Here is a 26,103-nt window from a genome sequence, read left to right as displayed (position 1 = left end):
CTTGAATATGCAGCGATTCTCCAAAAGAAACGCAGATCTTGGCGGGGCCGGCACCGTGGCTCACTTGGTTAATCCTCCACCTGTGGCACTGGCATCCCATATGGGTGCTGGGTTCTAGACCCGGTTGCTCCTATTCCAGTCCAGCTCTCTGCTGTGGCCCAGGAAGGCAATGGAGGATGGCCCAAGTGCTTGGGACCTGCACTCGCATGGGAGACCAGGAAGAAGCACCTGGCTCCTGGCTTCAGATCGGCGCAGCGCTGGCCGCAGCCACCATTAGGGGAGTGAACCAGTGGAAGGAAGACCTTTCTCTCTGTGTCTCTCACTGTATAACTCTATCTGTCAAAAAAAAAAAAAAAAAAAAAAAAAGAATGAAAAGAAAAGAAATGCAGATCTTCAGATTCTAGATTTCCTGCAGTGAAATTGAGTCCTCTGGCCTGTGAAAGAGGACACTGTATTATTATATTAAGCCACTGTTTTTGTGTAATTTCTTAGAGCAGTAATAAGAAACTACTACAGCCAGATGCTGGGTCAATAGGCAAAAATGTGGAATCAGTTATTTAAGCACGGTTAAGAAGCTAAAGGAAAATATGACTTTGTAAATGAGGAGGAAACATGAGAAGCAAAAGTGGAATTAAATAAAAATTATAGAACCAAAAAGTAAAATAACTGAAACAAACAGTTTAGTGAATAAGCTTACCTATGAATTAGAGGAACAAGAAAAAACTTTTAGCTTCAGATAGTTCTGAAGAAGAGAAGGTATAATATTAAAAAGAAATGAACAAAGTCCCAGAGACTTGTACAACAACATGAAGCTTTGAAGCTTAAGTGACTGGAGATTGGAGAGAAGGAGAATAAAAAGAGGGAAAATTAATGGTTTAAAATCCCCCAAATTTAATGCAAAAGATTACAGGTTCAAAATATCAATAACTCCCTAGCATTATAAACACAAGAAACTTATACCTAGCACAGAACAGTCAAATTGCCTTAAGCTAGAGATGAACAGAAAATCTTTAAAATGACAGAGGGAGAAAAGAGACATGCTATATGTAGGGACAACTTTTATCAGAGACAACAGAAACCTAAAAAGTGAGACACCAGCTCGAAAGCACTGAAATTAAAAGTGGAATATTATTTCCAGCAGCAACTCTGTATCCAGTAAAAACATCATTTTGAACATGGTGACATAATGACACTTTCAGAGAAACAAGCACTGAGAAACTTTATCTTCAGGATCTTCATTATCATAAATGCTAAAGAATATTTGGGGGTTGCAGGTAAACTTCTATTAGATGAACATTCTTTATCTTCAGAAAGAATGATAAGCATCAGTATTGATTAAAAAAAGGAAAATATAAATGACTACATTTTTCCTTATTATAATTTTCTTAAAGAACAACTTCACTGAGATCTGGTACCAGACAGGGATGCCCACTCTCACCACTGCTATTCAATACAGTTCTGGAAGTTCTAGCCAGAGCTATTAGGCAAGAAAAAAAAATTAAAGGGATACAAATTGGGAAGGAAGAACTCAAACTATCCCTCTTTGCAGATGATATGATTCTTTATTAAGGGGATCCAAAGAACTCTACTAAGAGATTATTGGAACTCATAGAAGATTTTGGCAAAGCAGCAGGGTATAAAATCAATGCACAAAAATCAACAGCCTTTGTATACACAGACAATGCCATGGCTGAGGAAGAACTTCTAAGATCAATCCCATTCACAATAGCTACAAAAACAATCAAATACCTTGGAATAAACTTAACCAAGGATGTTAAAGATCTCTACGATGAAAATTACAAAACCTTAAAGAAAGAAATAGAAGAGGATACCAAGAAATGGAAAAATCTTCCATGCTCATGGATTGGAAGAATCACTATCATCAAAATGTCCATTCTCCCAAAAGCAATTTATAGATTCAATGCAATACCAATCAAGATACCGAAGACCTTCTTCTCAGATCTGGAAAAAATGATGCTGAAATTCATATGGAGACACAGGAGACCTCGAATAGCTAAAGCAATCTTGTACAACAAAAACAAAGCTGGAGGCATCACAATACCAGATTTCAGGACATACTACAAGGCAGTTGTAATCAAAACAGCATGGTACTGGTACAGAAACAGATGGATAGACCAATGGAACAGGATTGAAACACCAGAAATCAACCCAAACATCTACAGCCAACTCATATTTGATCAAGGATCCAAAACCAATCCCTGGAGTAAGGACAGTCTATTCAATAAATGGTGCTGGGAAAATTGGATTTCCACGTGCAGAAGCATGAGGCAAGACCCCTACCTTTCACCTTACACAAAAATCCACTCAACATGGATTAAAGACTTAAATCTACGACCTGACACCATCAAATAATTAGAGAGCATTGGAAAAACCCTGCAAGATATAGGTACCGGCAATGACTTCTTGGAAAACACCCCAGAAGCACAGGCAGTCAAAGCCAAAATCAACTATTGGGATTGCATCAAATTGAGAAGTTTCTGTACTGCAAAAGAAACAGTCAGAAGAGTGAAGAGACAACTGACAGAATGGGAAAAAATATTTGCAAACTATGCAACAGATAAAGGGTTAATAACCAGAATCTACAAAGAGATCAAGAAACTCCACAAAAACCAAACCAACAACCCACTTAAGAGATGGGCCAAGGACCTCAATAGACATTTTTCAAAAGAGAAAATCCAAATGGCCAACAGACACATGAAAAAATGTTCAAGATCACCAGTCATCAGGGAAATGCAAATCAAAACCACAATGAGGTTTCACCTCACCTCGGTTAGAATGGCTCACATTCAGAAATCTACCAACAACAGATGCTGGAGAGGATGTGGGGAAAAGGGACACTAACCCACTGTTAGTGGGAATGCAAACTGGTGAAGCCACTATGGAAGTCAGTCTGGAGATTCCTCAGAAACCTGAATATAACCCTACCATTCAACCCAGCCATCCCACTCCTTGGAATTTACCCAAAGGAAATGAAATTGGCAAACAAAAAAGCTGTCTGCACCTTAATGTTTATTGCAGCTCAATTCACAATAGCTAAGACCTGGAACCAACCCAAATGCCCATCAACAGTAGATTGGATAAAGAAATTAGGGGACATGTACTCTATAGAATACTATACAGCAGTCAAACATAACGAAACCTGGTCATTTGTAACAAAATGGAGGAATTTGGAAAACATCATGCTGAGTGAATTGAGCCAGTCCCAAAGGGACAAATATCATATGTTCTCCCTGATCGGTGACTACTAACTGAGCACCAAAGGGGAAACTTGTTGAAATGAAATGGACACTATGAGAAACAGTGAGTTGATCAGCTCTTGTCCTGATGGTTGATGTACAATGTAATACTTTATCCATTTTAGTATTTTTTTTGTTCTAGTACCATTGGTTGAACTCTGTAATTAACACACAATTATTCTTAGGTGTTTAAATTTTAACTGAAAAGTGATCCCTGTTAGGAATTTGGAAAACATTATGCTGAGTGTAATAAGCCAATCCCAAAGGGACAAATACCACTTGTTCTCCCTGATAGGTGACAACTAACTGAGCACCAAAAAGGAAACCTGTTAAAGTGAAATGAACACTATGAGAAATGGTGACTTGATCAGCCCTCACCCAGACTGTTGATGAGCAACTTGATATGTTATCCCTCTTAGTATTTTTTTTTTGTTTGTTCTACTTAATACTTTTGGTTGAATACTGTAATCAATACACAATTCTTCTTAAGTGCTGAAACTTAACTGAAAAGTGATGGCTGTGAAATGTAAGAGTGGGAATAAGAGAGGGAAGAGATGTGCAATTCGGGACATGCTCAAGCTGACTTACCTCAAATGGTAGAGTTAGAAACATAACAGGGGATTCCAATTCAAACGTTATGGGGGGGAAGCCATTGTAATCCATAAGCTGCACTTTGGAAATTTATATTCATTAAATAAAAGTTTGAAAGAAAAAAAAAAAGAACAACTTCAGATGTAAAGACTGTGAAACAATAAAATGGAAACTAGACTGGGTAAATCTCATGATACTCCTGTGGTATGATTACATTTTGCAGAAAGAAGTAAGAAGTGGGAAGTGAAAGGTGTGAGATACCAAGTATAAAATGAGAAGAGAAAAGTTGACAGTGGAAAATGTTAGGCTTGACATGCAGCAGTGATAAATACTTGACTACACCATATTTGATAAATGAAGAATAACACTTAGAGCCAAAAATCACTCTAAAAAAGACAATAAAAAGACACACAGCTAAGAATTTAGTAGAGGAAGTAAGATTTAAAAATACTTTATTTATCTGAAAGCAAACAGAAAAGAAGCAACAAAGAAACCAAAAGTAGAAAGGACAAGTGGGAAAAAATTAGTTCTTTGGTAAACTTGAATCTAATATAATATAAAGAAATGATTTCCCAAGCATCATTTTCCTGGCTGAAGAAAAGATAAACTGTTCAAACGATCCTCTTTGATTATTTTATTGCAATTCTGACATTCAGTCAAAAATTAACAGACATTCAGGGAGACAGAATCATGTGTTAAAAAGTAATGAGGAAAATAGCAGACAATTGAAGCATACCAGATGATAACAGATACATTGGTAAGATAGATAGGAACTTGAAGAAAAGTGCTTATTTGGTTCTAGTAAATGTAAGAAAACATGGGCAAAAAGAACTAAAAGACAAAAAAAAGCTCATTGATACAGTAGAATGAAAAAAAGAACCACATATACACTCCATATATTAAAAAAATCCAAAACTTAAAACTCAGTAGATAGGTTTTATAGAAAATCATATGAAATATAAGGCAGGATTAATGCATTGAAAAATAAGTAGAAAATATTCAAACAGAAACAGAGAAAAATAGAATTTCAAACACAGATCAGGGCAATTATAACTCACATTCTTCCTGGGAACCAATATTGGAAGGAACTGACACGTTTTAGGTATTTCTATGTTGTTGACCTTAGAATGGGAAAGCAAATGATTCAAAGTGCTATTGGGTCTTGCAGTTAATTAATGTCTTGTTCTAACCCTTCTCAAAACTTTCTCAAAGAAAACTTAAATGCCCTGCACTTGACCAAGAGGCTGGACAAAGGCTCTGAGGTGGCTTGAAGGAGAAGCAAGGCAACAGTAAAGCAATCTCCTCCAGTGGTTTCCTTCTCTGGGGGAAAGTGCCAACCCTCTGGACCCTAACCTTGACTGTCAACTCCAAAAAGTTAAAAGGAAAAAAAAAAAAAAAAAAAACAACAGGATTGTGGCATCATGGGTTAAGCCATCTCCTGCTTGCTGGCATCCCTTATGGGTGCTGGTTCAAGTCCTGGCTGCTCTACTTCCTATCCAGATTCCTGCTGATGTGCTTGGAAAAGTGGTGGAAGATGGCTCAAATCTTGGGGGCCCTGCACCCACGTGGGAGACTGGAAGGAAGCTCCTGGCTCCAGGCTTTGGCCTGGCCAAGCCTGGCTGTTGCAGCCATTTGGAGAGTGAACCAACAGATGGAATATTTCTCTCCCTGCCTCCCTCTCTGTAACTCTGCCTTTCAAATAAGTAAAATAAATATTTAGAAAAGGAGAAAAACAGAACATTCTTGAAGGAAAGTTCTCAACATCTCTATCTATACTTACACTAATATTGAGGAGGTACTAGGTACGAGCTAGAAGGCAGTTTCCATAACTCTTTTTATCCCTTACTTATGTCTTCCTGAAAGTGAAAGAATAGCTACATCTGATTGGTGGAAACCATGTTAAAAGTGGAAGGATAAACAATTATTGATCAGTCAGAGGTCTTTATATAAAATTCCTAACTAATAAGAATATAAGAATGTAGGAATTTTCTAAATCACCTAGTGGATCAAAACAATAAGCAACTGATAACACTAGACAGAAAACCATGAAAGCAAAGGAAGATGGAGAGTTGTGTGATAGAAAGGTAGGATGATATATGCTGAATCTTTGCTCCATTTCTCAGTATAAGACAAACTCTACCTACCTTCTGAGATGGATTAATAACCCTTTAAAAAGAAATCTTCAGCTCTTACTTACAAATTTCAGCAAATAAGGGGTTGGTAGAATTTGATCATCACCAAAACAGAATTGAAACAGCCAGACTCACAACATAGAGAATTCTATAGGACATGACTGGATTTCTTCACTAAATAATGGCAGTTTTAAAAAGAGAGGGAATTTTAAAAAATATAAGAGACACATCAACTAAATGACCAACCATCATAACTTGTTTAGATTCTGAAAACAAAAAACTGTAAACACACACTTTGGGTAAGCAGCAGAAATCAAATATGAGTTAGTGTTGGATAATATTAAGGAATCATTTTGTATTTTGTTTTGGTTTTATAAGCTTCAAAAGACATTAGTATTGAAACATTTATAGGTGAAACTGTACGTTGGTTAACATTTGCTTTTAAATGTCCTAGAAAAGATGTATACACAGAGAGAGAGAGAGATAGAGACAGAGACAGAGTGATGAAACCTGGAATGGTAGGATATTGGGTCCAGTGTTGTCTGTAGCTGGTTAAGCTCTCACCTATGACACTGGCATCCCATAAGGGTGCCATTTGGTGTACTGGCTGCTCCACTTCTGATCTAGCTCTCTTTTAATGACCTACGAAAAGAGTGGAAGATGACCCAGCGTTTGGGTCCTGGCCCCCTCTATGGGAGTCTCAGATGAAGCACCTGTATCCTGACTTTGGCCTCACCCAACTCTGGCCCTTGTACCATTTGGGGGGTCACTAGTAGGTGGAAGATCCACCTCTCTGTGCATCTCCCTCTCACTCTGTAACTCTGCCTTTTAGATAAACAAATAAATCTTTTAAAAAAAAAAGAATGGTAAGATATTGACTACTGGTGAAATCAAGACATGGATATGGGAGCTCATTTTGCTTTTCTTAAGTTTTGTGACTATTTGAACATTTCTATGATCCAAATTTAAAACCAAAGGCGTGGGTTTACTGCATCTCACAAATTTCTGAATTCTCTGGAATCACGTGCGTGAGCCTGGCATGGATTTCCAGTCCACGGGCAGTGAGCAGACGTAGGCAGTTCTGTCTCTGGCAGACACAGTCAGAACTCTGCTCTTTTGCTCTTATACTTTCTCTGCCTGTGACTGCTTGTACGGGACAAGGTCATACGGGTCCCATTCTAGTCTAGGAAGTGTCATCAATTCCCATTTTGGCCTAAGTTCAAAACTGCAACCTCTAGCACAATTAGCCAAGAACTCTTTACTTTGGAAAATAAAATTGACCCTTTGAATTCAATTTAGCTTGAATCTTTATGATTATGTTCAACTGGCAGAATCCTGGAGGGCAGAATGTCAGCCTCTCCCAACCTGTAACTGCAAGAAGCAAGTCAGATGACAAAATGACAGAACAGCTGAATCAAGGAAAGATATTTTGAGGATAATGGAAAATTATGCATGCTCCCAAGCTAAGGTCAATTATCCAGGGTAATAAAAATGTTAAAAATTTGAGAAAGTGGGATTAGATATTGGAGCAAGGTCCCTAAGAGAGCACAATAAAGACCATAGATACAGTGGAAGAATTCCCGTCTCTACATTGGCAGGAAGATGGAAAAGGGCAAAAGAAGCTACAAGAGAGACAAGCTGAGATGAACATGAAAGAAGTCAGGGTGGTTTTCCTCTGGTGACAGAAATCTTTGCATTAAAAAGAAATGGACAGAGAGCAAAAGAAAAGGGGTGTATGTCCCAAGCTGGAATGCTAACTGCAGTTGTAGGAAGCCAATATGGTTGAACTTAGAGATGGCCCAGGGCCTGAGCCGGGCATTGGTGAGAGGAAAGGGCGGAGTTACAGAGCAGCCAGCAGGGGTGGGCAAGTTGGTGTTCTCTCAGGAAGTAGCTCATCCCATTCACCACAGAAAAGTCCAGGAGAAGATGACTCTGAAAGTGGTTTGGAGATGGTACCACCATCCAAGAAAGTCCATGTGCATAGCCAGCAGCTTTCCTGCTCCCCTTCTTGCATGCCCTGTGGAGACTTCTGATGAACATCTCACTTAGGTCTGAATCAGATGCACTATCCTAGAAGAATCTCTCCACCATGAAGAATCCCCACGGTGACCTGTCCTCTGCTGAAAGTGTCTACCCCCGCCTTATTCTCCCTGATTCTTAAACTTGTTTTTGTTTCCTATCCATGTAGAAAACAAGTTTCATGTAAACAGAATAACCGTAAAGCTGCAATTTCACAGAAGAACATGATCAGCTTGTTTAGTACCTTTAAACAAGTTTATTAATCATATCAATGCTTTTACCGAGGTTTTAAGTATTCATACCAGGCATTTTCTTAAATATTTACATTTACTGACAACAAAGGATAAACACAATTCAAGATTAGCTTTAGCTGTGTCAACAGACATATTTTCATTATAATCACAAAAGAGTAAGATATCTAGAGGGAATTAGTATGTCCTGTAGAATTGTAAAACAACACTCAAAATAATGTTGGATTTGACCCCAACACTCAATACATACACAATATTTCAAAGTACTTCTGGGCCCTAAAAGTGCCCCCTCCCTTCTTTCCAAGGATATACTGATAATTACTAAAACAACATGGTAATTTTTACAAACTCAATGGCAACTTTGAAAGTTATCTACAACAATGAAGTCAGAATAGCCCACATATCTGGCAGATAAAAACGTCAGCTCTTTGCGTTGACATCCTTTTATTATTGCAAGTGCATCTTCCTGGCTTGCTTTAATTTACAGAACTGACTAAAGCACAGTTGGGGGGAAATCCAGTTTAGTTATCACAAAACAAAATTTGAAGGAAACATCGTAAGGATATGAGTAATAAAAAATAAATATTGAGAAAAATACAAGTAATGCTTTGAATACTCCAGGATTTCAACACAGATAGGCTCCAGGGTATGAAGGTGCATGAAGATATAAATGAAAAGGTTGGTTTTCTCCTATCTTGGCATTAATTTACTGAGAGACCCAGGGCAAGTGATAAATTTTCATTTCCATTTCCATTTATGTAGGACAAATTGGTGGGGATAGATGCTCTCTGAGCTGCCTGCCCCTGCGTTCCAATAGTTGTAATTCTGTGTCTGGATACCATGCTGACATGCGTGCATCTCACCTTATATCTACCAGAGGGAAGATTTCAACAGACAATCACAGAGACCTAGTAGCTTTTCCATGGCTTTGGCATATAATTACCTGAATACTCAATATTTACTGGGAGTTCCATTGAGGGAGATATTCGGGATGACTTAGCAGGTATAGGTAAAGTACTAGCAGGCTTTTATTTGGGGTTGGGTGAAGGAAGCATTTCAAGGGTTGTTTGAGGAACTGACTTTCCTTGCTGCTCAAGTTCGTCACTTGCTTTGCATCTCACTATTGAGCAGATGGCCTGCTGGAAGTTGTCACTGACCACCACATAGAGTAATAGGTTGCCAAAGGTGTTCAGGGCGGCCAGGGGTCTAGAAACAATGTAGGCTCCATGGATGTGATTCTCAACAGAGCAGCTGATAGAAAGCAGGCGGGATTCGATCCTAACGACTCTCAAGATGTGGAAGGGTAAAAAACATATATAAAACACAAGAAGCAGCAGAATGGTTAGCCTTCGGGCTTTCTGCTTAAGGGAACTCTGAGTCTGTGGCCCTTGGGTCAGGGTGTAGATAATGGTTGCATAGCAAAGCGTCACGATCACCAAGGGGAGACAGAAAGTGGTTGCAGTCAAAATCAGATTGTACCACTTGATAGTGGTCAGGTCATCTGAACTGGTGAGGTCAAGACAGGCGGATCTATTGGTCCTGGTGGTGGATGTGATCAGGAAGGTCATGGGCATGACAGCTACCAGGGATATGATCCACACCACAGCACAGGCAGCCACTGCCCATCGAGTGTTGTGAATGGAGAAGCAGCTCATGGGGTGAATGATTACCACATAGCGGAAGATGCTGAAACAGGTGAGGAAGAGGATGCCGCTGTACAGGTTGAAGTGGAAGCTGAAGCGAATGAACTTGCACATGAAATCTCCAAAGATCCAGTTCTCACCGCTGGCGTAGTAGTGGATCAGGAAAGGGAGGCTGGTTAGATACAGGAGGTCTGTGCAGGCCAAGTTCAGCATGATGACGGTGCTGCTTTTCCAGGGCCGCATCTTGAAGACGTATGTGGAAATTGCTACCGCGTTCCCGGGAAAGCCCACGAGGAAGATGATGCTGTAAATAACAGGGAGGTACTGCATCTTGAGTGGGATTTTTTCATCAGAGCAATTTCCAAAAGCAGCTGCATAACCGGGGAAATCAGAAGCATTTGCTAACTCGTCTAGTGGCTCATTCATGGTTGCCTCCTTTCATCTTGCAAGAAAACAAGGCCGTTCTGTTCAGCAACACAAATGGGATGAGAAGTATTGTGCTGATAAAGAAAAGCAGAAAATATTAATGACAGGGCAATGAAGACAATGATCGACTTTTAAATGAAAATTGCTCTCATATACTAAATTTCCCACTTCTTTTTCTTTAATCTTGAAAGAGACCCTGTGGAGAGAGATTGAATTTCTAAGAAAATAACTGTGAGGCAAGTAACTCAAGCATCTAATATTAATGCAATAGTTAAATTATTATAAGAATTAAAATGGAAAATTGGGGGGGGGAGTCATATGTATCTGTGGGAAGCAATTTGGCAAGACTGCTGATGGGTAGGACTTAGGGTACCACCAGGAGAGATGTAAAAGCAAGAAGGCAACCATTCTTCAAGCAGGATGTACACCGCAATTGTGTCACCTCTAAACCTCACAGAGTGCTGGAAAATGTTTCTTATCATCTTTATCTTACAGAAGAGACTAGGACTGAGAGGCGTCCTGCCACCTGTCGCTGGCGATGTATCTAGGGGCTTAGCTGGAATCCAGACTGAACGCTTGTCTGACTTAGAAGCCACTCTCCTGCTACCTTACCTCTCTGCATTGTTTCTCAATCTATACTTGGTCGATTTTCACAGGATTACCCTGAATAACTGAGGGAATGGAGAAAGTGAAGACCTCAAAAGACTGAATAGTTTGAGGCTTTTAAATGTAGATTCCAGGCATTGCAACCTTGGAGGAGAAGGCGTAAGAAATTCATAAAAGTATATATTATTTAAAAAAAAAAACTATACGTGGGTTTCAATTTTTTGCACTAAAGTAAAGGACTTTAAAATTTTTTTTTAATTTTTTAATTTTTTGCCAGGCAGAGTTAGACAGTGAGAGAGAGACACAGAGAGAAAGGTCTTCCTTCCATTGGTTCACTCCCCTAATGGCTGCTACAGCCAGCGTGCTGCTCCAATCCGAAGCCAGGAGCCGGGTACTTCCTCCCGGTCTCCTATGCGGGTGCAAGGCCCAAGCACTTGGGCCATCTTCCGCTGCTCTCCCAGGCCACAGCAGAGAGCTGTACCGGAAGAGGAGCAACCGGGACTAGTACCTGGCACCCCAACCGGGACTAGAACCCGGGGTGTCGGTGCCGCAGGTGGAGGATTAGCCAAGTGAGCCATGGCGCCGGCCTAGTAAAGGACTTTTAATTGTGTTTTCCCCAAACTTTCTGAAGCATCTTCATATGTATGGTAACTTAAATTTCAAATTTCAGCTCTTCCTTTTTAAATTTTTATTTATTTATCTTCACTTTACTTGGAAGACAGTGAGACAGATGAAGAGAGTTCTTCCATCTTCTGGTTCATTTCCCAAATGTCTGGAACTGCCAGGGCTGGGCCAGGCTGAAACCAGGAGCCCAGCACTCAATCTAGGTCTTCGTTGTGGGTGACAGGGACCCAAGTACTTGAGATGTCACCGTTGTCTCCAAGGGTGCACATTAGCTGGAGGCTGGATAGCAGAGGAGCTGGGACTTGAACCCAAGCATGGGATGTGGGCATTCACAGTGGCATCGTAATAGTTTCAACAAACGCCTGTCCAAAGCTCTAATTAATAGCTAACTTAACTTGTTCATAGAGGGGTGTGTATGTGTTTGAGGGTAAAGGTGTTTGGAAGATTTGCAGTAAAATGCAGCAGCAATGAAGGCTTGGCTGATCCCAAGTCTCAGGTTAGCATTTATGGTTGTATATCCCTATGAATGTCATTTTAAGCTCTCTAGGGCTGGAAGGAATGTGATCTTCACATTTTCCCGCTCACTTATCAGTGTCTTCTAAAGCTGTAACTGTGAATTTCTGCAATGGGAAAAGCATGATGATTATTTAAAAGAGGAGTTATTTGTTTCATATTTGGCTGAAAATAGCAATCAGTAAAATGCATTCATTTACACATGTGTGGAACACCCACTACGTATTAATTATGCACTGTGCCAGCTCATAGAAATACAAAATGAATAACACACAGAGAGATGCATAAACCACCACCATAATCCACGGGGGAGATGGACAGGAAAACTTATTTCAGCAAAATATAACCGGATCTCACAGAGCCTCCAACATCCCTCTCCCTACCACCCCTAATAGCAAAACAGTGGCACAGTACCAGGCACTTAATTCCTGCTCAGTAAATGTTAGGTCGCTCTCCACGAGCAGATAAATTGTCTAGATAAATCCTTCAAGACTACTGAGGTCACGAAGAAAGAAGGGCACAGCCACCTGAAGAATAAGAGTGGGCACTGAAGGAAGGTTTCTGAGGAGGGCACACATATGCTGACTCAGTGAAAGGGAAGCCTCCTCTAGCTGAGAAAGAACAGAATAGATTCAAGGCATCAACCATAGCCTGTGCAAAGGCACCAGGACCTGGTAGAATTTGGGAGTTCTAGTTCTATGTAGCTCAGCATAGCTGCCATGCTAGGGAGCACTGGGGAGGGGAAGGTATGAAAAATAGTCAGTAATGAAAGCCGGCGCCGCGGCTCACTAGGCTAATCCTCCACCTTGCAGCACTGGCACACCGGGTTCTAGTCCCGGTCGGGGCGCCAGATTCTGTCCCGGTTGCCCCTCTTCCAGGCCAGCTCTCTGCTGTGGCCAGGGAGTGCAGTGGAGGATGGCCCGAGTACTTGGGCCCTGCACCCCATGGGAGACTAGGAGAAGCACCTGGCTCCTGCCATCGGATCAGCGCGGTGCGCCGGCCGCGGCGGCCATTGGAGAGTGAACCAACGGCAAAGGAAGACCTTTCTCTCTGTCTCTCTCTCTCACTGTCCACTCTGCCTGTCAAAAAAAAAAAAAAAGTAGTCAGTAATGAACACAACAGTGTCTCCTGCACACATGTATCACCTACAGAAATATACAACTCTCCCAACTAGTGAAGCAGTTCTGTGGTCACCCCCATTTTACACATCATAAGACTGGGGATACAAAGAAGGCAGGGATGCATCTGAGGTCCCACTGCCGGTTAGTGGTAACCCGGGGTATGCAGGGGCAGTCACATGGCAGGACTGGGCTGCTGCTCACAACAAGCAGGCAAGAAAGAAGTCTTAAGTCCTTTACAATAAAAGAGATGAGTTAGACCTGACCCAGAAGAGCTCCACAAATCCAGCACTGTAATTGTGTGATCCGTGGCTAAAATGTCCATAATTAGAATATAGGTTCTCTGGGTTGAGAGAAAAGTGAATGATTTAAATAACATAAGCACAGAGTTTTACAAGGCTGCTTATGTCACGGTAGATGCTCATTCAGTGTCTGTGGTCCATATTCATATTATCTGATATGAAATCTACACCATCAAGCATTTTTCTCAGAGTAGTGTAGAGCTATATTTAAGACTGACCGTGGGACTGGTGCTGTGACATAGCTGGTAAAACCATCACCTGCAATGCTGGCATCCCTTATGGACATTGGTTCCTGTCCCAGGCACTCTGCTTCTGATCCAGCTCCCTGCTAATGACGGGGGAAAAGCAGTGGAAAATGGTTCAAGTACTTGGGCCCCTACCTCCCAAGTGGGAGACCTGGATGAAGTTCCTGGCTCCTGGCTTTGACCTGGCCTTTGCAGTCATCAGGGGAGTGAACCAATGGATGGAAGATCTTTCTGTCTGTCCCTTTCTAACTGTGACTTTCAACTAAACAAATAAATATTAAAAAAAAAAGACTGACCCAACTTATAAATCTGAAACTAAAGGAAATCTCTCTCTGTTGATTGACCTTGAATATACTTATCCAGCTCTTACTTAGCCAGGAGCAGGTCAGAATGCATTTTTGTTAGGCATGAATTTAGGAAAGAACAGCCCAAGGACATGGACAGCTCTTAGGATAGTCAAGGGGAGAGTCTGGTCTCACAGCCTGCTTTATGATCAATAGTGAATACTTCTCTCCTTGTCAAGTTCATTACTCTAGTCCAAAAGTTCTATTCACAGAACCATCGCCTACACTGCCCAAGGGCGAGAGTCAGGGACTCTTGGCAAACAACAATGCTCCTAAGCCAGGAGACCACAATGGGCAGTTTTCTCCTTAGTTGGGTGTCTTAAATGGGTACCTGTAGGAAGTGTAGGCAGGAATTTAAACCTGGGGAAAAAAAGGTGACCTTCTGTGAGTCCTTGCAGTGGCTCTCCCCAAAGTCAGTTCTTAGAATTCAAGAGGCCACTAACTTGTTCATGTTGTTTCTGGAGCAAAGATATAAATATTGTTTTAGCAACTCACCAAGCAAAGGCTCCAGAATATTTTATTCTAATCAGAATTTGGTTCAACAGAGAAGTGAGGGGAAGAGAAGAGGAGGGAATTCAAGTCCCAGCTGCTTGTCTGTCAATTCCTTGAGAGCAGAAGCACAAGTCACCTCCTAATCCCAGGGGCCAAAGCAGAAGATACTCAGGAAATATTTGCTGAATACATTAAAGAATAATCAGTGTCATCAGGCAAGCTTACTTTGTGCTGAAAGATTAGTGAAGGAGCGAGTATTGTTGTTTTTTTAAAGAGCTTGGTTCTTTAATAACTTTTAAGGGAAGGAGTAAAATTACTATTCCTGTCACTGCCAGATAAATCCCTGGCCATGTTATGGAGCATTTTAAACAATAATCATATCAGGAAATGACAAACTGAAGGTAATACCAACCACCTTACTATTTGGAAAAACAGATCAACTTGGGATTTCACAAAGACCAACCAAGCAGCTGTAAAGGGGAAAGGATTGAATAAGAAATTTAGGCCGTCTTCTATAAAGTATGATTCGAGTTTACAAAACACATGTGATGTTGTGAACAGCACACAAGAACCGGTCTGGGCAAGGCTGTTTCTTTCCTCCCTGGTCCCAGAAGCTTGTGAAATTCCTGCCATAACCCAGAAGATCAGATGCCCTACAAACAACTCATTTAAACTCAAAGGACATTGAAGAATAATGTGGCCCAGCCCTGGGTGTATTCCCCATCTTCTGCCATGACAGTGGTTCCTAAATGTGAAGAGGTGGCAGCCCACCTGAATTTAACAGCTCTTTAAAACCTGGAAATAATGCTGCATCAAGCTTCAACAATAGCAACTATATATGCATGAACTAAATGAGATGCCCATGAATAAAACTAAGCCCCAAAGAAAGGTATGCAAAAACCTCTATAAAGAAAATCTTATTTTAGCCTCTGTTTTTTTCTCAGCAACTTTGGAACATACTGTCCCGATGCCTGCACACCCAGGAACCTCATGGATTGGGATTCCAAGATTGTGTGGGGAAGTCATAATCACAGATGGAATTTATTCCCCGCCCCTCACTTGGTAGAAACAAGGGAGATTTATGAAGCAGTGGAATTTTTCTTGGGCATCTAATAGTTTTGCAGTAAATTCTTTATCCAACATCTCCCACTTCTCCCAGACCCCCTCTCACACTCTGGGTTTGTTTTTGTTTTTTTTCTGGTGGTGCTACCATGTTGAGTTCACAGCTGATTCTCTCCGCATTTTCCCTGCTACCAACAGGCTTGGGAGGTGCAGACATGGAGCCCTGCATCTCATGTTCTCTCCCCATCAGCTGGCATTTTGGTTGCCAAGAAGAAACTGGAGTGGACTTTTCATTCACAAAGATTCATTCCAGTTCCCTAGCCTATGTGTTTGCATACCAAGTTGATTGCCTAGTGGTGGAAAACTGACCAATTCTTAACTCAGAAAATCTGTGCCAGGGGTAAATGGCATCCTCCTTGCACCCTGAAGGAATCCTCCCCAACCCTTCTAGGTGCCTCAAGTTGCTCTGCTCTGAAGTCCCACTTTCAAAGAGGAAATCTGCAAACCAGACGTCCTCAAAACGATTAAGACTCGATGGAGCCCAAAGCTGTGATTTTAGCTATTAGATCTTTGGAAGCTATCCTTGGAAAAAGGAATATATGGGCTGGCACCGTGGCTCAATAGGCTAATCCTCCGCCTGCGGTGCCGGCACCCTGGGTTCTAGTCCCAGTTGGGGCGTTGGATTCTGTCCTGGTTGCTCCTCCTCCAGTCCAGCTCTCTGCTGTGGCCCGGGAGTGCAGTGGAGGATGGCCCAAGTGCTTGGGCCCTGCACCCCATGGGAGACCAGGAGGAAGCACCTGGCTCCTGGCTTCTGATCAGTGCAGCACTGGCCGTAGTGGCCATTTGGGGGGTGAACCAACAGCAAAAGGAAGACCTTTCTCTCTGTGTCTCTCTCTCACTGTCTAACTCTGCCTGTCAAAAAAAAAAAGTAATGTATAGACACAGAAATTGCACACACAGTCCTTAACAACGAAACGAGACAAGACAAAAGAGAACACTATTTAACAGAGAACTTGGTTGGCTTGTTGGGGGAATGGAGGTGGGAGTGTGGGCTGTAGGTGGGAGTGTGGGCTGTAGCTGGGCCTTGCTCACCTGTGGTTCAGGGTGACTTTTGAGACAAGCAGAAGGGCTGTGATTCAGGAAGCAGAAACTCTCTGCTTGTCCCCAAAGCAGCTCCCTCCCCGCGACCACATGCTTGGTCACGAAAAAAGTGTGCGATGAGATGCATAACCCAGAACTTTTCCAGGCCTCTCTGGCTCTCCTGGGCATTTCCCGAATGCGTCCCCATCCCCTGACAAGAGCTTGCGTGCTCCTGCTAACAAGAGAAGCTGCAAAGAGGGCGAGAAGGTGCTCCGTCCAGCTCTGTGCGACACGGGACTTGCCCCCCACCCCGTCTCTATCCCCCTCCTAGCTCCCGGGACACCTGGCGTCCCCGCTCCCCGGGTCGCGCACCTCTCACCTAGCAGCCTGGGAGTGTCGGATGTGCGCCCCTCTCGGTGGTCGCGGCCAGGCTGAGTCTGGGAAGGCGGCCGGACCTGCAGAGCCCCGCGCACCGCCCCTGCCCCGCCCATCCCCGCCCTCGGAGCCAGCAGGTGCACGCTGCTGCAAATCCCCACCCCGGCGGGCAGCATATTCCCTCGCTGGCTGTCGAGGGACTGGGGACAGCGCCGCTGTCCACTTTCCACTTTCGGGGTGTCTGGACACCCTCCGTCTGAGTGAGGCGCGAAATTGACCTTGGAGGGTGTTGGCAAAAGAAGGCTCCTGGGCGAACTGTGGCCTCGTTGTCTGAGTAAGGAAGTTGTCCCTGCTCGCCCTGGAAGTTCAGGGCTCTTGTTTAGCACTGGATGGAAACAATTTACTGAAGGCTGTCCTTCCGCGGCGGCCAGTTACAGTCCTGCCGTCCACCTACAGTCAGGTGAAGAATCATTTCGAGGAGCCGGAGAAGGGCATGTCTGATCTGCAGGTCTGTGGTGCGTTGCTCTCCCTCCACATGCCTTGGCAACGGCCCCGGACAGTCTCTTTTCCCTTTCTGGAAACTCAACTGCATGATCCAAGACCCTAGGCCCCCAACCACTGTACGCCAAGGTCCCTCCCAGCATCAAAGTTGGCTTCTTTGTATTTCTCAGTGAGAATATCCGATCCACGGAGAACGCCCCTTCTATGCCCTGCCACCACTAGGCATTGACTGTCTCTTCAGTGTTGGTGAGCTTTGCACACCCTCCTGTAGTGCACCCTCTGAGAAGGCTGATGAGCAGGAACACATCAGGTGTGCAAGAGCCCAGGTGAGACGGTGCTGCTCTAATGAACCGCTGGGATGGCCCTGTATCAGATTTTATTGCAATTACAATGTTTTCGTAATTATTGCCTGAGTTCCAGCCTGCTCTGGGAAATATTCTGCATTGTTAAGAAATCATTCTCAATTTCACTGTTTGAATCACTTCTTCAGTTAGTGATTGTAACTGTTTGCCCCTATTTTATGTCAGTCCATACATTCACCAGACATTTTCTATTTGGTTACTGTGTAGGCACTGAAGAAAGAAAGAATATGAATTCATAATTTATGCTTTCCTAAACTCGTGTTCTATAGAAAAATAAGAAATACATTAAAATTGTGATTATAGTTTGACATAAAGGCACATGACCCAAGTGCGGAGAAAAGGTGTTCTGGAGAGTAAAAGACACTTGAGTGTTTTTTCCATGATCAACAAGAGGATTTTCAGGTAAAGAGAAAATTATTTAGAAAGGTTATTTACAAACAGATATTGGATCCTAGAATTTTTGACATGAGGGGATATTTTAAAATAGCCATTCTTGCCATGATATAGGAAGCAATTTGATGGTTCCTCTAAACTTAAAAATAGAATTATCACATGAGCCAGCAGGGACTCAAAGAAATGTGGTCTATCCACATTCATTGCAGCATTATTCACAAAAGCCAAACTGTGGAAGCAACCCAATTGCCTATCAATGGATGAATGGATAAAGAAAATGTGCTCTATACATTCAATGGAGGGTTATTCAGCCTCAACAAGGAAGGAAATTCATGCTACAACATGGATGAGCCTTGAGGATATTATGATAAATTAAATAAGTCAGTTGCCAAAGGGCAAATACTCTGTGATTCTGTTTAAATGAGTCACCAAAAGTGTCAAATTCAGAGAAGCAGAAAATAAAATGGTTTCCAGGATCTAAGAGGAGGTGGGATACGACGCAATTGGTTGATGGGCCTGGCAACAGTTCTGTGAATGGGTGGTGGTGATGGTTGACAACAATGTGGATGCACTTAATGCCACTGCACTAGCCACTTTGATATGGTTAATACAACAAATTTTACATATGAGGACTTTACTTTATTTTTTAATGTTAAAAATAATCTGGTCTTATGGTCTCACTTTATAAAGGAAAACATTGAGAATTAAAGAGGCCCAAGTGACAAGCCTTATGTCAGAGACGTGGAGACCTCAGTGAAACACACACACTGAGCCCTCTGGTCTTGCATTTCACTCCAAGGGTAGCTGGGCCACTTGACCTGGGCCTTTGCTTTATCAGACACTGATAGGCTATAAGCCATTATTCTAAATTGGCTCCATCAACAAGATGATGCTTATGAAATAAATGTCTATATTTCATGTTTACCTATAAAATTACTTCTTACTATAACTCGAAATCCTATTTGTATAATAGTGTGTTGCAGAAAGATAAATACTAACCAATATAGATCTTAAACAGTCTGCATGAAGAGAATAATATAACGTATATAATTTTAAATTCATTCATTACACAATAATGGCACTATTTTAGACCATATATTAGACTTCAAGTTTAGGACCTTGAGGCTGCCTTTTACAATTCCAAGTCAAAGACTTAATATGAGAGTAAAATCCAACTTCCATTTAAAATGATCTCTTGAGCAGATTCAGAAATGTGCTCTCTTTTTAAAATAACTATCCAATTGAGCAGGATTCCGGCACTGAAATTCACAGCTACTTAAGCACAGGTGTCACCTGTCATGCTATAACTGCTCCCTCAAACCAGGGCATGGGATTTGTCTTCACCAGGATCAAGAGACCCAAAACTTCTCTGATTAGGAAACACTGACGTCCTAAAGTCTCCTATGAAGCTCTGTATAGAGGGCAGAGTCAAATAGATTCTCCAAAGAGGCATTAATAATGGAGCTGGGGTTGGCAAGGGGAAGAAGGGAGCAGCATATTGGAAGTAGGCTTCATTCCTGTTCACAGTATTAGTAAGAAGGGAACAAATAGAGGTAACATGGGCCCCTTCTTTCTCTCTCTCCTCTGGTTGTCATTACCCAAACTTCAGACAATTGTGTTTCCAGATAGAATTTCAGCTGTGGATGATCTTATCATTCCTGACCATTTATGGCCTTGTCAGACTTTTTTTCTGCAATTTTGGCCCCAAGATATTCCCATGAGATGTACTGTTTTAAGATTTAAAAAATTAGTTAAATTTGTAATGCCATTTGTATGCCATATAATGGATACATTAAATAAAGTGAAATTTTTTATCTATACAAATAAATAAATTCAGCTATTGTGATGCCTTTCAGATTCCTACAATATTTAATTGATGAGAAGAAAGACATGTAGTATAATTAGAAAGGGGTCGGGTGGGAGACCAGGAGGAAGCACCTGGCTCCTGGCTTCGGATAGGCGCAGCCCTGGCTGTAGCAGCCATTTGGGAGTGAACCAACAGAAGGAAGACCTTTCTCTCTGTCTCTCTATCTCACTATCTAATTCTATCTGTCAAAAAAAAGAAGGGGTGGGGCCAGCGCCCTGGCGCAGTAGGTTAATCCTCCGCCTTTCACACCAGCATCCCATATGGGTGCCGGTTCTAGTCCCAACTGCTCCTCTTCCAATCCAGCTCTCTGCTATGGCCTGGGAAAGCAGTAGAAGATGGCCTAGGTGCTTGGGGCCCTGCATCATGTGGGAGACCAGGAAGAAGCACCTGGCTCCTCTCAGCTCCAGTCGTTGCGGCCATTTGGGGAGTGAACCAACGGAAGGAAGATCGTTCTCTTTGTCTCTCCTTTTCACTGTCTGTAACTCTACCTCTCAAATCAATAAATAAAATCTTTTAAAAAATAATCATTAGAAAGGGGCTACTAGAAGTTTCAGGCTGAATTTCCATTTTGAATCTAACTCAATTACAGTGGAATTAAAATTCTCTTTTTGATGCATTCTGGAGTCTATTTAGGAAGAGCAATGGTTGGATAAATCAATCCCTCAGATTAAAGATATCTTAGTTGTGAAAATATTGGAGAACCTTAAACCTTTGTTTCTTAGAAAAGGGAGTTTGATATTAACATATCAGTGTGAGTCACCTTCTATGCTTCTGTGTCTACATCATTGGATGACTTCTGAATGTCTTCAAAATTATGTGTCACTGTAGACACCTCTTTAAAAAGGGGCTCTTCTGGGTAGTTTAAAAACTTAGGAGTGAAATTGACTATATTGTCTATCCTTAGATACATAATATGTAAGGTGGCATTTGGGTCTTCAATGAGTCAGGCAATCAGTAGACCTAGACAAGATGGAATTGACAGTTTGCTTAGGGAGAGTTAAGATATGAAGCGCATTGACCAGGCTAAGCAGGGAGAAAGCGAATCCTGAACCAAAGGAAATGTGATATAGAAAAAAAATGTAGAGAAAAGTCAGAGAACAGAGAAATCCATCATCAAGAAATGGAGCTTTCTGCCTTCGCTGGCACAAGTCCAACTTCCTGCACTATCTTTCCCATCCTACCTTGCTGACTCAAATCTTGTAATTTTCTTAGGGTTTGATAACATATTTCACGCATATATTTGCATATAAAACATTTTTCTCTTCTGAATACCTACTATATTTGTAGCCTGTACCATGGTATAATATTCATTTAAACTGTTTCATAATTTTAAAAACTCCAATAGTCTTATAAACTTAAGTCTTGCCTAACCAAGAAGATTGCTGACATCTCAGGAGAGAGAAGTTCAAATTCTCTTCTTTGTATGCCAACAGCACCTTAAATAACAACAGAGTAGGCCATAATAATTGCCTATGATTAGCTAGAACTATGAATCTATTTTCTCATTTGACTTTAATTAATACCAAGCTACTTAGTTGTTAGTTACTGGTTGAGACTAAGCTGTTTTTGCTGGCCCCTGTCCCATCAGGAGAGCATTCAAAAAGGAGTGTGGGGAAAGAGTTGTCAGGAACTTACTAGAATGAAAGCTAAACTGAAAATATTGAATCAGACAAGTGGGAATTTATTCTTGACCCTAGAGCCATTTTAGTCACATGATAGGGACCAAAGATAGTTTGTAAAATGGATTGAAGAGTAAAATGGGAATTTACAATCTTTGGAAAGGAACAGAAGAAGCCAGTGTCGTGGCTCAATAGGCTAATCCTCCGCCTGTGGCACCAGCACCTCAGGTTCTAGTCCCAGTCGGGGCGCCAGATTCTGTCCCAGTTGCCCCTCTTCCATGCCAGCTCTCTGCTGTGGCCCGGGAGTGCAGTGGGTGATGGCCCAAGTCCTTGGGCCCTGCACCCACATGGGAGACCAGGAGAAACACCTGCCTCCTGGCTTCGGATCAGTGCGGTATGCCAGCCGCAGCAGCCATTGGAGGGTGAACTAATGGTAAAGGAAGACCTTTCTCTCTGTCTCTCTCTCTCTCTCTCTCTCTCTCTCTCACTGTAACTCTGCTTGCAAGTAACTAAATAAATCTTAAAACAAAAGAACCAGAAAATACTAGCTGTCAGAATTTTAAATATATAATATATATAATATTATATATATAAAGGCTTAGAGTCCACCCAGGCCAATTAAATCAGAAAGGGTGGGCATAAGTCCCCAACCCATTACAATCTATAGTCAGTCTTGAAAATAATTAGAATAAATTTTGATCCTCAAACTTGACTGAATATGGAAAATACTTCAAAAATTTTAGAAAATATTCATGCCAAACAGGGATGAATCTCATAAATGTTATGTTGAGCAAAAGCAAATGGAAGCACAGGATCTCACTTTGCTTTATTCCTTCTTGATACCATCAAGATAAGGCAAAAAATTAGTACAGTGGTTGCTTTTGGGAGAGGAGGATGGTTGACCAGAAAGGGTAAGAGCAAACTCTCTGGGTCGGTCAATTCCTATACCTTACTTAGTGTATTGGCTGCTTGGATGAATACTTTTGTCAAAACTTATTGAGCTGTATATTTTATATCAGTGCATTTACATATTATACTATAATTATACATTGGTTGAATAATAATTAACTCCAAAAAAGGTGATATTTAATTGGTATGAGAAGTGGTGTGCATTGGGATTTTTATAATCTTCCCAGGTGGTTGTAACATGCAGGAAAGTTTGAGAAGCACTGAGCTAAATAATTTGCTGAGACTGAGTGAGACAAGAATGAAGAAGGAAGCTTAAGGCAACTGATAAGTTCAGAAATTAGAAAGTGAGATTGAAGAAGTAGGCATTTGGTCTTGTGGTTAAGATGCCTGCCTGCCATATCAGGATACCTGGGATTGGTATCCAGGGCAAACCCTGGGAGGCAGCAGAGGTGGCTCAAGTAGTTGGGTCTCTGTGACTCAGGTGAGAGATCTAGATTTAGTTCCACAGCTGTTGCAAGCAACTAAATTTGGGGAGTGAACCAGCAGATGGGAGACTCTCTCTCTGTCACACACACACACACACACACACACACACACACTATTAAACAACAACAATAGAAAGGAGAGATTGGATAGTTACAACTTTGGGGGTGGGGATCTGATCATGGATTATCTGCATCAGGGACTCCTACAGTGCTTGGAAGTGTCAATTCTTGGAGCCCACATCAGATCTCAGGAAACATATTCTGGAAAGGATGGCCAAAGTTCATCACAGGTGATTCTAATACACTGAAGTGAGGGCACTTCCTTACTAAAGGGACCAGCTGAGGATGAGAACCCAGCATGTCAGTGGAGGGAAAAGATTCCATGGCAGCAATATCCTGGCAAGTGGATGCAGCTCTAACAGAAGCAGAGACAGTACAAGTATTCTGAAAGTCAATCACATGACAGCCGGGACAAGTAAGTGTCCACATCAAGATGAGGAGAAGCTGCAGTGTCAAAACAAAAAAAGTTGAGAAATTAAGGCAAAGAAGCATCATGAACCAAGGAACTAGTCTGGGGTTGGCAGCCAGTGTATGGGCCAGTGTTCCTCGTGGGATTTCCCCCTGAGACAAGCAGCCAGTGCTGCTGAAATGATTGTTCTGATTATCTGAAATGTGCCAATAATAGATGGTTTGACTGACAATTTTCATGAGAAGTATTAGCAAAATGTTGCATCGTCATAAAGAAAACACACACTCTGAGATGGGCCTTAGGTACAGTTTAGACAAAGTGATCCCTGTTTAAGTAATTTCAGGAAGATGAGTCCGCTACAGAGGCTGAGAATTGAAGGAAGTGTTTAGGTATCACCTTAGTGTCCAGTTTTCCTGGAATATTTTAAACAATAGAAATATATTTAGGAAAGTAGTAGGGATGGGCAAGTTTGAAAAAATAGGTTTGGGAGGCATACTGTGGAAAGACTAAATGTTTTCTTGAAGAACCAAGCTTCCATGAGTCCTTCAACCTTTAAGGAAAAAGAGTTCTGCCAGCGACAGAGATGCCTGGAAGCAGATCCCAGCACACTGAGCCTTTGAGGAGAGCCCAGCCTTGGTCACGTTTGATTGCAGTTTGGTGAAACCCTGAGCCAAGGATGCACCAGCTAAGCTGTGCTTGGATTCCTACCTCTGGACTCACAGAAACAGTAAGACAATAAACGTGTGCTGTTTTAAACCACTAAGTTTATTATAATTTGTTATGCAGAAATAGGTAATTAATACCAATTTTTGGCAGCCGTTGTACCTAATTACATAGGCCCTCAGGAGCCCTTGGAATTGTTTGGGTAGGGAAGTATAATAAAAGCTACATCAGGTGTGTTTGTCCACTGGGCATGTAGTTAGTCCAAATCTTCTATTGGAAGTTTTCTAGAAGGACCAAGAATATCCCAGGGAACTCTGAAGAAAGGAACTGACATTTTATTATAGTTGCTGCCTTAAAGATGAATCTTTTATATTTCTTAGATTATTTATACATTTGGCTGCATTTCAGGTATTCAGATGTTCATCCTCTGGTGCTGTTTACTTGTGTGGTTAAGGTTTTATTTCCTTGTTTTCCTTTTTGGACCTTTGGAACAATAATAAATACTTTGGACCAGAATTACGTGTTTCCTTAAACTGTCTTCTTGTCTTATGGAAGACAAACGGATTTAGGAGCCAATGCCAAGTTTATTAGCAGTGTGAATAAGTTTGAATCTACCAGAATATCACACAAACACGAACACTGTCTTTCTCTTAACCTCTATGGCCAGGAAGAAACTTCCCCTCACATGCAGATGTACGGACACGCACCGTGTTAAACTGCCCCCATGTTCTCTCCTTTGCTAAGGCAGCCAGAATGCAGCATGTGAATGTTCGGAGGCCCAGGAGCAGCACTAACAACCAGCACAAGGTGGTGATGATGGGAGTGAACAGGGGACAAAGTTCTAGCCCCACTCTCAACTTCCACAACCCTACTTTGTCCTTTCCCTGTGTGAACAGGGCATTAACAACACTTCACACTCCGAAGGGAATTCAGAGATCCAAATTCTTCCTTACTGAAGTATGATTGCTTGCTTTTTTCTGTAACAGCCAATGCTGGCTGCATTAACTTCACCTAACATTAAAAAATTAATTTGCCTATGGAGATCCCTTTCCTACCTCTGCTGGGTTTTCTCCTCTTTCATTAGCCTCGTTCATAAACGTTGGATCATCATTAGCCATTGAAGTTTGTTTTCCTGCCCTGCATGTGTCTTCTGTCAGCAACCACAACTGAGCAATATCATCGTATTTTCTTTGCTTCTATAGTTGAATTAAAATGCCTTAGAAACACATAACAGGCTCCATGATTTCTTTATTAGAGTATTTTCAATTTCTTTCTTTTGACCTTCTGTATTGCTTTCATGATTAATTTTTTTCTAGGACTCTGTTGACACAACAGACCACTGTACTAACCTATTAACCTGTGAAAAATCAAAGTTGAAATCTGAATGGGGTAAGAAACCAAAAATAGTTTTCAACCAGCCTACGGTTTATGAACAATAAACCAGACAAGTTCATCTCTGTGATGGACAGGATCTGGATGGGGAGTAGGTGTCGTGAAGAGACTGAAGTAGAATGAATTATAAATGAGATGCCAAGATAGCTTTGTGTTTAGTCTCAGAGTAGTTCGTCTTAGTCGTTACTTTTAGGAAAGAAAATAAAAGCACAGGTAATTTATGAACAGTAACTATTTCTTTCTTTGCTTCCCATGGACTGTCCTCAGGAGTCTGTCCTTTTCTGCTTTATGCACTGACTGTTGGTTAAATTGTTAAGCCGTCTATTATTCTTCCCTTCCTAGTCATATCAGATTGATGTTTCA

The 26,103-nt window shown here is 41.7% G+C and overlaps 1 protein-coding gene across 1 annotated transcript; it reads right to left on the bottom strand.

Moving 5' to 3' along the window:
• Nucleotides 1-8,286: 8,286 nt before the first annotated feature.
• Nucleotides 8,287-17,187, bottom strand: OXGR1 (oxoglutarate receptor 1). The gene is given in 3 exon segments (XM_008260112.4): nucleotides 8,287-9,338; nucleotides 9,341-10,393; nucleotides 17,085-17,187. Coding segments are annotated over 2 exon segments (1,011 nt in total). The 5' UTR covers nucleotides 10,320-10,393; nucleotides 17,085-17,187; the 3' UTR covers nucleotides 8,287-9,306.
• Between the last annotated feature and the right edge of the window lie 8,916 nt (nucleotides 17,188-26,103).

The sequence above is a fragment of the Oryctolagus cuniculus genome, chromosome 9 (genome assembly GCF_964237555.1).
Source record: "Oryctolagus cuniculus chromosome 9, mOryCun1.1, whole genome shotgun sequence".
In the NCBI taxonomy this organism is placed as follows: Eukaryota; Metazoa; Chordata; class Mammalia; order Lagomorpha; family Leporidae; genus Oryctolagus; species Oryctolagus cuniculus.
This window is presented reverse-complemented; position numbering and strand designations above follow the sequence as displayed.